The sequence below is a fragment of the Cyprinodon tularosa genome, unplaced genomic scaffold (genome assembly GCF_016077235.1).
Source record: "Cyprinodon tularosa strain WSP-4 unplaced genomic scaffold, ASM1607723v1 ctg360, whole genome shotgun sequence".
Lineage (NCBI taxonomy): Eukaryota > Metazoa > Chordata > Actinopteri > Cyprinodontiformes > Cyprinodontidae > Cyprinodon > Cyprinodon tularosa.
The window spans coordinates 618,066-629,719 of NW_024039075.1; the positions used below are offsets into that span (position 1 = coordinate 618,066).

The following is an 11,654-nucleotide window of genomic DNA, read 5'->3' on the forward strand; positions in this document are numbered from 1 at the left end:
TTAGAAAGAAAACTACTGGTGCACAAAAGAGGTGATATGTGTTTGAAGGACAGATGGAGAAAAAAGCCAGCAGGTGCATTTCCTGAGCAAAATTACAGCTGAGTTGATTTCAAAAAGGAGACAAAAAGACGACGAGTAAGAAGAAATCATGGCTTCATTTAGCTACTCTCAGCTGGATTGACTGTCAGAAGACCAGACATTGTTATGAGGAAATATATGCCATTGCAGCAATATGGGAAGAAAAGTTTAGCTAAATGAAAATCAAAAGCAAGAGGGGGTGGTTGAAAAAATATTACTGCATTTAATTTAATCTGATCTTTTAAACCTGTAACTTTGGATATTGATATGAGGTTTTAAATGAGCACCATCTGGTTGGTTGTCCTTCCAGTTCACTGTAACTGATTCTAAACAGCAATATTTTATAGCCTGATGGAGAAATGGTCGACAATGAAAAAGAGATGGAGGAATTCTAAAGCCAAATGGTAGCATTGTTTTTTTGTTTTTAAACTGAGGAACAAACATGTCCTTTACTTAAGTCTTGTAAGCTAGAATAGTAAGTCAATTTGATGCTGCTGCAGATTTAAGTATAACTTGGGAAATTAAACATAATACAGTATTTTAAAAGCATTTTTATGGACATTATTCTTGTCAACTAAACAGGATTATCTGAATGCCCTCTTTTAGTTTGGCCGACTCTCTTCACTCCTTTAAAAAGCAGTTTAAGGAACTTATTCAGAAAAGCTTTTAGTGAAATTTTCTGCTTATTATTACTGTACTTGTTTTTTTGTCTTTCTTATATTAAGCCTATATTTGTGTTGGTCTGTCGTTGCATTCTCTAAAGCACTTTGTTTTTAACATGTAAAAGGTGCTCTAAATAAATAACGTTAACTCAACACCCTTTTCTTGTTTTAGAAATCAGAGCTTTTAAATTAATCTAAATTAATTGGTTCCTGTCCACCAACTGTACTTTTAAACTGAATATGGACCATTTGACTATTAAAAATGATAATTATTTTTAAAAACAAACTGAATTTGTATTATTTTCTGTTTATAAAAGAAACGTATCGATTCAAACTTTTACTGAGAGTAACTTACAAGTACATCAAATGTGGGTGTCTGGTTTAAATCCCAGCTCACCTATATATACAGTGCTCAACTTTCCTTTCTGCTTTATATATTCTTTTTCTGTTATTGCCTACTCAATCGGGTAAACTATAGTTATAGTCTTATATAGGGCTATAGAAATAACATTTTTATGATAGAAGGTTATAAAGAGGAAACTCAAATTGTCTTTGAACCTCTGAGGCAACCTTGATTTTTAAACTGTCCTAAAATTAACAACTATTCTGTTGCAATGTAGAGCAATTCGCTGGAAGCTTCCTGCAATAATCACATTTCACCTTTGTTTGTTTGACCTTGTGTCAGAGGGTTGTTGATGCAACTATAGGGTAATCTTTGAATTTCAAGTGTTTCTTGAATTTTACTCTGCTAAAGGCTATTTTTCATATTAGTTTCATTAGCATCTCAAAATCCTAGCTCAACACACAATACAAAGACACCAGTAGAAGTGGGCGGTTTTGGCCTGAAGGTTCTGTGAGGGATTTATTTATTTATTTTTTTAGTTTGTGGCTTTTGTGCATATACTTAGAGGAAAGCAAGTTTGTATGCATTAAAAAGTAACAAATAGTGAGATCTGAAGTTAAGCAAAGCATTTTTTATTTTCTTCTTGAAGCTTCAATTGATCTCTGCTTTTACTTGCTTTATATCTTACATAAATACCTGACAGCTTTTTATGTGAAATACGGAGAGACATGATTTGAAGCTTTGATAGACACTGGCTACAGCTTTAGACATCAATAATAAAAGAAAAAGAACATGCACTGGCTTTCGGTTTAAAAGAGCATGTCTGGTGCTTTACTGACCTCCCCAAAATCAAACATATAAATAATTGCATACTTCGTTGACGCTTTCATTTAATAAGACATACAGGTGATTATTCTCAATGGACTTATGTTTGACTGAGGAACAGTGATGCTGCAATCTGATCTTTCAAATTAAAAGAAAAATTTCAGCCTATAATTTTGAAACTTAAAATACTGTAGATAAAACAAACCAGTTGAGCTTTAGTTAAATTGGCTCGGGAGTGAAAGTACTATAATAGTCAGTTTGGGATGACCTGTAGTTAATGAGATTGCTTTGGATCAAGCTACAGCTTCCACCTGACAACCACTCCTGTTCTTCTCATTCAGTCCAAATCGATAGCTTAAGGTGTTGCTTTCCATAATCCAATTGAAAAGGTCAGAACTCCTCATTATTAGCCGGATGTGTTTAAATCTCAATCACATGCCCCTGTACACACAGCAAGGATAGAATGCGCTTTGATGACTGCTTTACAATAAGCTTCAGTCAATCTGTTCATTTAGTCTGTGCTGAGTAAAGAAAGTTAGGCAAGAGAAAGTCTCAAAGCACTGAAGTTAAAATAATAGATGCTTCAGCTGCAGAATAGAAATAAAACAAAGACGGTTGTTATATATTAACTAAATATTAAAACAACAGTTTAGAATCATAGGTTTTGTTTTAAAGTGCTGTAGCGGAAATACTTTTACCTCGTAACACAAAGGTCCTGGGGTCTGTGTGGAGTTTGCATGTTCTCAAGGGTCTCAACTGCTCTCAGATGCAGGCTTGCTCTTAGTGTGTTTATACAACAATAATTGTTCTGTGTTTTACGCTTTTGATAAGCTACCTGTTCAGGCAGGGTGTTCCTTCACTGTGGCACAAAGACCCAATGGACCGACAGAACCAAAAACTTAATCAGTTCTCTTGACGTTCATAGCTCTAAAAGTCCTAACAAATGTATATAAGGTTGGATACTTTTGTTTCTAAAATTTTTAGCTCTTTTATTTTATAGAATACATTAGGCCCACATTTAAAAAAGGAAATATGAAGACAACTGAATGGGAGCAAGATAAGATAAGAATTCCTAATTCGTCTGATAGGAGAAATTGAAGTGTTAAAGCAACATTAAAATAATTTAAAAGATCTGGCGTTGAATTGCATGTTTTTTCTAAGTAACAATCTAAAATTGCAATAAGATCTGAACTAAATAAAACACACTGAACAGACATTATTTGGAAAGCAGTTTGGAAAATATGAATATGTAGAGTTTAGTCATCCAGATGCTACTATAGTACTAACAGCAGACAAAATTACATTTAAAACAACTTAAGATAAATTAGAAAAAAAATTTCTTGTTGCCAAGTAGTTTAGAGTGTTAAACAGCCACTGAGTCGCTGCAGTTATATGATATTTATGAACACAGTTGATGCATCCTAGCAGTTAAATACTCCCTGCCTACATTGTGATTAGGTGCTACTCTACAACCGATAGCAGTGGTTAATTTGTCATTGCAGAAACAGTTATGTCCTAGATGGAGCTTTAGGAAGCAATAGGGAGATGTGAATCTGCTCCATGTACAGAGCCTCAGCCTGCTGAAGGTGCCATTTACTTTAATTGCGTGAGGCAAGAACAGTTTTTCCTTGCTTTTCCTGCTCTATCATTCTCTGCTGATAGGCCTCTCTGAGGGTTAGCTAAGAGTACATCACTATTGGAGATGTGGGACTAAAATGGGCCATCATAAACTACAGCAGAAACTTAATAGATTTATTGATCAGCCTGACTAGCTCATGCTACAGTGGATTCAGCACATGAACCCCTGCTGCTTAAGGGGCTGTCCAGAGTTATGGGATCTATTTGTATTCCCAGCCAGACACCTTTTTTCTCTGTGCAATCTCTCATTTCCAACCTGTAGACATATGGTTTTCTTCTACCCTGAAACTACTGCTTGACAGTTCAAAGCATTCCCTGGACATCAAACCTGGTGATAACAAACTCCAATCAAAACTGGATTTCACACTCCCCCTGCATCTCGTCATACAAATTTACACACACAATTTAAGCACTCTCATGTTTATCTCCTTCCACACCTTTGCACCTGTGTTCTTCGCATCTCATTTAATTTGGCTGTTCTGTTTAGGTCTCAGAGTGACAGTGATACTGAAAGGGCCTTGGGGAGTCTTTTCTGACTTGCAGCAGGATGATAATGAGATTAGTGAAACCACTGAGGCCCTATTTCAACAACAGAAGATCCCCATTTAAGGTGAAACAAGGCAAGAAAGAAGGAAGCCCTGATAAAAAGATGTTGCTCCAATGAACCTAAATATAACCAAGAAATGATCCATGTGATAAAATGAAGGAAATTTGTGCTTAGAATAGAATCTATTTCACAAAGAATTATTAATTTGTACATGTAGGGGGGTTGCAAAAGTAGAACAGCACTGACCCTCATGATTACGGCGGTCTGGCTGTTGTTTTCAAAAGATGAGAAAGATTGAATTTTTAGGTTTGCACAGCAGTTGCCTTTAGCGAACATCCTCTCCATCAGCAGCTTGATCCATCTGTACAGTGTTCACGCATAAGCGTGTAAATGTATTCGAACAGGGAAACACACACAGTCCTACATTCAACACATACAGTACACTTCACATTCTTAGCTCACAAGAAAACACAGGCTCTGCAATCAAAATCTGTCCATCAGAATCCACTTCACTGAGTGGTTCTCCTCGACACAGATGGTGACTAGTGACAAGTGAGCTAACAAAAAATATAACACAGTCCTACTGATGTGGCACTAATACAAGGGTCTGAATTCAAGTAAGCAAGAAAGAATCTCTCCCATCCACTCCGAAATTGTTTGTTATTTTCACTTGGCCGTCTGCTTGCATTTCTGTTATGGCAAAAAGACAAGACAAAAAGGACAGAAACAGCAGGACCTTCCACTTGAACTGGAAAAAAAGAACTCATACAGCTAGAAAAGAAATCATAGACTTTCATCCGACAAGTACTGACCAGTTCTGAAAATTGGGTTGTACACAGTATAACAGTTTTTATAGAAAAGATAAAAATTATTTTTAGGTTTCACTGAACGCTGTAATCAGACGGTAATCAGGACCATGTGTTTTGCACAAGACTTAAAGTCTTGGGAAAGCTATTTATTATTGTTTCAATACAGTGTTTATTTTTTGCAACTAAAACAAATAGCCTAGATATTTTATCTGTGCAGATGTTTTTAGTAATTACCTTAACTGCAATAAGACTTTTTCATTAAAGATCTTTACATCCTGACAAGTTTTTCCATTGCCTGTTATGTTACCTATGATAAAGTGCATTTACCATTTGACCAATAAATGTCATGATCCTGGGGCTGATCGCTGGCTGGATTACTCATTTCATTCACCTGCCTAACTACGCCCATTTTCATTACTGCTCATTTGATCCACCTGCTCCTGCCTCTATTTAAAGGAATAGTACACCCAAAACATGATTAGCCTTCATTTTCTACTCACCTCCATGCTGAACAACACTCTGGAGTACTTTTTTGATATCTCAAATGCATCTGGAGATCTGGGAGGCTTCTTGCTGTCTGCTGACATTCAAATAATGGAGGTCCATGGCGCCCGAGACAGAAAGGTCCATAAAAGTCCACAAAAACGTGTCAATATTCCTCCATACTGCTCGTCCAATGTAATCCAAGTGTCCTGAGTGGGTAGCATCCAGAATTTACTCGAAACGAAGTCATTTAGAATGTTTTTAGAGCATAAACAGTAGTGTATAGGATTTCCTAATAGCGCCCCCATGCGCGCTCGCGATTCTACGGAAGCCGGCAGACCAAACCAGCGCATTCAGCTCGGCAAAGAACTCATGCTCTTCCTCAACACTGAAGTCCTCAGACATTTTTCTTTCGTTGTTTCTTTCTTTGCACAGGTAAACAGCACATTTCTTCTTCTACGCTTGCATTATCGGCAGACCAGACGCTGAATGCGCACTTTCTTCCGGTTTGGTCTGCCGGCTTCCGTAGCGTCGTGAGCGCGCATGGGGGCGCTATTAGGAAATCCTATACACTACTGTTTATGCTCTAAAAACATTCTAAATGACTTCGTTTCGAGTAAATTCTGGATGCTACCCACTCAGGACACTTGGATTACATTGGACGAGCAGTATGGAGGAATATTGACACGTTTTTGTGGACTTTTATGGACCTTTCTGTCTCGGGCGCCATGGACCTCCATTATTTGAATGTCAGCAGACAGCAAGAAGCCTCCCAGATCTCCAGATGCATTTGAGATATCAAAAAAGTACTCCAGAGTGTTGTTCAGCATGGGGGTGAGTAGAAAATGAAGGCTAATCATGTTTTGGGTGTACTATACCTTTAAGCTGCCTGTTACCAGTCATCAGGGTGAGATTATTTCTCTCAAACCGGTGGGGAAGCGCTTCGGCGTTACTTTAATGTTTCTGATACCTGTTCTCGACCTGTTCTGCCTCTCCACCACTGCAGCTGCATGTTCCTGTCCAGTCTGTTTGCCTGACTTGTCTATGGACTTCTGCTGGATTCTGCCTCTTTGCTGAACTTGAAGCTGCTTCCTGTCACCAACCTGGATTTCCCTCTGGCACCTCTTCAGACTTCCAATCTCCTAGTTCTGATTCCTGAGCATGTCCTTGACACCGGCTTTGGTTTCTCTCTTTGGATTTTCCTGCCTGCCTTTGGATCTGATCTCATACTTGTTCTCCGTCCTCTTGGACTATAGCTTCTGTGACTATCTGGGCGGCACTCACCGCATGGTGTTGTCAACCAAATGGTTGGAAACTATAAAACCAGAGGTTCCTGCCTTTGACTACCTTGCTGTACCTGCAGATCCACCGTTTTAAAATAAACGCTTTTGAATTATCCGACTTTCTGTCTGCCTTGAAAACTGTGTCCCCTGTTCTGAGCCTTGACAATAAAAGAAAAAAAGAAACATTTTAATGCAAATAAAACAAGCCTGAGCTATAAATTCAAGGTACTTCAGCCTAGAAATAATAATATTTAAAATATATTCATTGGCATGCAGGTGGCGCAGTAGTTAGCGCACACGACCCATGTACGCCATATATGCCATCCCGGGTTTGAATCCGGCCTCTGGTATTTTGCCGCATGTCTCTCACCGTCTCTCATACCCCCTTTCCTTTCAGTCTACTGTCAGAAAAAATGAGCCACTACTGCCGTAAAAACTAAAAAAAAAAAAATTTAATTAAAAATAAAATGTATTTAAAGAACTTTTTACTGTGCAATGCTGTGCTGAACCCGATCTGAACTATGCCTATATAAGCAGGACAAGAAGTGAACAGGACAGCAGTAGGTTAAAATCAGACTGACCATGTCAATGAAATAGAGATGGATACTTAAAGATTATAAATCCTTTCTAACCAGTAAATGCAAATCTGTATTGTTATGCCTGCTTTAAGACATTTTTGGGTCTGATGAAAGTATTGGTCCAAACAGATCTGTTACAGGTAAAATCTTTCAACCTTAAAGTTTTATTTTAACATCAAAACACAACCATTAGTTTGTATGCTGTACATTGCTTTGGGACCTTTAAACAGACTATTGTGGTTAAATTTACTATTATAACTCTCCTTATAATTATGATCATATGTATACAAAACTGCATTTACAAGGTAAAACCTGATGATTCACAGCTTTTGGATAAAGCTGGGATGAAAAACACGTCTTTTATATTATATTTTTGTGAAATTACATGTTGGCATTAAGGAATTGAATTCAATCAGACATTTTCATCACAAGAACATTTATGAGTGCATTCCTTTGGAACCTTACAATCTGTTAACATTGGAAATGTTTGAAGTCTAAAATGTATGCCAGATTTTGAAACATTGTAAGATTTTTTTCTTATTTCAAAATTTCACTAACGTACCAGCACAATGAAAATATAATTTTTAAAGTCAGGAAAAAACTGTTGACACCCTACTAGACCCCGATCACCCACCTGTGCAGTTTGGTTTTGTTTCCCCAGGTTTAAACAATGGGGGCCTGGTTCATTGTGCATGGCTTGAAAAGCGTGCTTAGATCCTTATAAATGTTTTTTTCAAATATCTGAGTGTTTTGCTTGGATAATCTGGCAGAGCCATTCAAAGCTCCCAGGAAACCAGGATAGGACACATGTCATGAATCATACCATGACAAAGGAAAAGCTCTAAGTTTAGATGCAGGACATTATTAAAACTGCTAAGTAAAAAAAAAAAAAAAAAAAAAACTGCTAAGTAAAATAAAAAGTAAACAGGCAACCTTCGCATAGTACTTCACCAATTCTCTGCAAGACTTCAGCAAAGCAATATGTAGGTTTATTGAAGATTATTGCTGTGCCTAGAAACAAAGGAAGATGCTTTAATTACCGAGTTCATTTTTTAGATAAGAGTTGAGACAAAAACTGAGGCTGAGCTATAGAAACTGGAAGGGAAATATTACCTGTAAGTAGAAAAAGAAATTAACAAGAGAGACTATGATTAAGTAATTTGTGAGCAAATAATTTGGCACACAATCATAATGTTACTATAGACTTATTAGGTTTGTGTCTCACAAAAATACAGAAGAGTAAACTGTTGTTAAAGAGGTTGTATCATGTCGATTGAGAAACAGTGGGCAAGGCAGTCTACAAACTCAATTAACTATATAAAAAAGTCAATTGTTATATTTTTAAGAGTATTTAACAGTCAATTGATCAGCTGTACAGATATCAGAGCATATCTATCAATGACAACTGTAAACCTCTTTTTGCTTTAAAAAGGGTGTCAAGTTTTATCATTTTCCCGGGGGACAGTTTAGTGCCTTATCAAAGCTAATGTTCCTTTTATGCATAATGCAATAGTTATTTTGCATGCTGCTATAAGCTGTATAGCTTTCACTTTTGAATGATATTTGGGTTAAGGTAATAAATATTTGGCTTCCTAATAACTGAAAGAAAATGAAGAGTGTAAAATAAAAGAATGGAAATTTTGTAGGGTGTCTCTTCAGTGTACACAGTCAAGTTTTCTCTGATATAACAGGAAAAAAAAGAAAAAAACAACACAAAGTTTGGCTTACCGAGGAGAAGTTGTGAGCTCCACAGGGCTCTCCTCTGTATTTGCATGACAGAAGCATTTCATCCAGCTGGTGGCTCAGTCTGTCCATAAATTCCAGGTTGGTTCCTTCAAAATTTCTTGGCGGCAGAAATAATCTGAAGTCTGAAAGTTTTCTGAACCAGCCTAGACGATCCTCCTGCATCAAGTCCAGAACCATAGGTCTTACTGTCCGGTTAGCCAGCAGCAGGCCAAGCCAGTGGCCAGCAAAGTACAGGTCGCTCTTAGTAAGTTTGTAGAGACGAATCGGGTTGTTGTTGCAGATAGTAACAGCAGGAAAGGCAAGTTCTTTGGCCCATTCAGTGTGGACCCGTGTGTATGTTGGAAAGGAGAGCCAATGAAGGAGTCGGTTGGAGGACCAGGATAAAAGCAACCCCAGGGAGGTGCAAAGAGCCAGCAGCCAGAAGGCCCGGCGGCCAACAGAGCCCCCCGGGACACAAACATGCCGCAGGCCGTGTAGACGTGTCCTTGACAACAAAGTGGATGTGATCTGAGCCAATGTTGGCTTCGTATGACGTCGCCTGCGAGCCTTTCTAATCATAGCGGAGGATCCCCTCCGGAGACAGTGCCCCTGCAGGGCCATTGCTGCCCACAATGCTCCTACAACCGCAGGAGAGGCTTCATTTCCTAGCCAGGCCTCAGAGGCTGGGGCCAACATGTAGCTCCAGGAGAAATCAACTACAGTAATCCACACATGGATATAAATTTGGTTGTACTATCTTATCTGCTCATAGATTCACAATTCAGAAATCGAAAATAATTTTTCACAAATAAAACAGTTCTCTCAAATCAATGCCATGTATTTGAAAGTTTTTTTTCTCCCATAACTCAGCAGCTACTTGTTGGTCTTCGTTCCTAGTCTCAGAATTGCTACAATCATTCAACTCAGCAGGGAAAGGCGAGACAAATCAGAGAGCAAATGTGCTCTAAGCAAGGTGTCTTCTACATGAGCGAGTCCAGCATCCATGGCAGTTTGGGTGACAGTGAACAAGAGATGATGAGACAGAGAAGGCAAATGAAAGAACAAGATGAAGAGGAGAAGATAGGGAAAGTAGGGAGTAGAATAAAAAATACCAAATGCCAACCAGGGTGGACGACAAATAATATAGAAAAAGATAATTAAAACAATGAGATGATGGGAGAGAGGTATCTGTTGGTGTGGTCTTCCTTGTTCCAGCTTCTCTCTTTTTTGGAGTTGTAGCTTTGTGTTTCAAAGCTCATGAGACTTAAAGAGGTAACAGTCATTATTATTAAGAATGTAATTAACCTATTCCTGTACTACAAGCTGTAATTATTAAAAGGTATTCAGGGATTATTTCTTTTCTGTCCTAATGTGGATTATCAGTTCTCCTCGTGCTCTGCCATGGCTGGTTTGATTAGCTATTAAGGAGTTGTTTTGGATCCGTTTCTAAATCCCACTGTCACAGATGAAAACACATAACACACTTTAACATTTAAGAGAAGGCATTCATGCATATTCACGGACATGCACAGAGGTTTTCTACGGGAAATCAGACCAGGGCTAATCCACTCAGTGGCACTCTGATCTCAACATCTCTCACCGCCTTGGCTCCGTCTCCTGTTCCTCTCTCTTCGCCCCTAGTTTTTTTCTTTTTTGTGGAACTCAGAGCATCTCTCATCTTAGTATTCCTGTCATGTCCTTGCTTCTTTCTAAAAATACTCTGTCCAAATGAAATCTATAAACTTGTCCTCACGTTCCCCCTCCTCTTCTGTTATGTCAGTCAAGCCCTTGGTCAGATTCACTCTCCTCCTCCTGATATTCTTCTTGTTTTCCACTTTGTGCACACACTCCGGCTTCTCACTCCGTTAGGAAATGCTCCTCCATGCGCTTTCCCCCCCTCTTAGTTCTTGTCTGATACAGCGTTCGCCTTCTCCCTGCTCTGAATGACTTCTCTCTCCTCTGTGATCGCTCTGTTTATCCTGCCTCCCTCTCTCTTGGGTGGTTTCTTCCAGTTTACAGCCAGCCTTTCCTTCTCGTGTCACCTCTTCTCCTCTTCCTGCACCACGGCTCTCTCCACGCAGCCGGTGAGTCTGTCACTGATGAGAGCTCCTGTCTCTCTCTCTGCTAACTTGTTCCGTCCTTCGCCCCCCTCTGTTTGCCTGCTGCTGCTGCTGCTAAGCAGCCATAAAATGATGAGAGGCAAACGTTTGTATGCAGCGCACATTATAAGAATATTTTTGTGTGCTTTGAATATATGACCAACTTTTATCTTATTTCTTTTTTTAAGAATGAAGGCTGAAATAGATTAAAGAACATCTTAGAAACGATAAATGCAATTTAAAAACAATAATATGCAATTCCTTTTTCTTTCCATGTAGTTTGGGTTCATTAAATGTGGTTTAACCATCTGGTGAAGATGCCTTTTGGAAGGTTTTGTTAAGGATATATGTGTCTACACATTGAAGCTTTCTCTCAGGCTCTTTTCCTGAGGAGCGATCACTCGAGACAAACATTTTAAATAACACCTCATAATGTATATGTAAACCATGAGACATGACAACAGATAATTGACTCAGACAGAGAAATTGCTAAGGGTTAAAGCAGGCAGCCGAACCAACTTGGCTCACATCTCGTCGGAGTGCCCTAATTCAGAGTTAAAGAAGCATTTTATACAAACATACCA

General features: G+C 38.6%; 1 protein-coding gene across 1 annotated transcript in view; it reads right to left on the reverse strand.

The window, feature by feature from the left end:
• Window positions 1–11,088, reverse strand: part of asic2 (acid-sensing (proton-gated) ion channel 2) — a 172,923-nt gene extending 161,835 nt beyond the window's left edge. The window contains exon 1 of the mRNA XM_038295849.1: window positions 8,975–11,088. Coding sequence (XP_038151777.1) covers window positions 8,975–9,667 — 693 coding nt within the window. The 5' untranslated portion in view covers window positions 9,668–11,088. The remainder of the gene's footprint in view (window positions 1–8,974) is intronic.
• Between the last annotated feature and the right edge of the window lie 566 nt (window positions 11,089–11,654).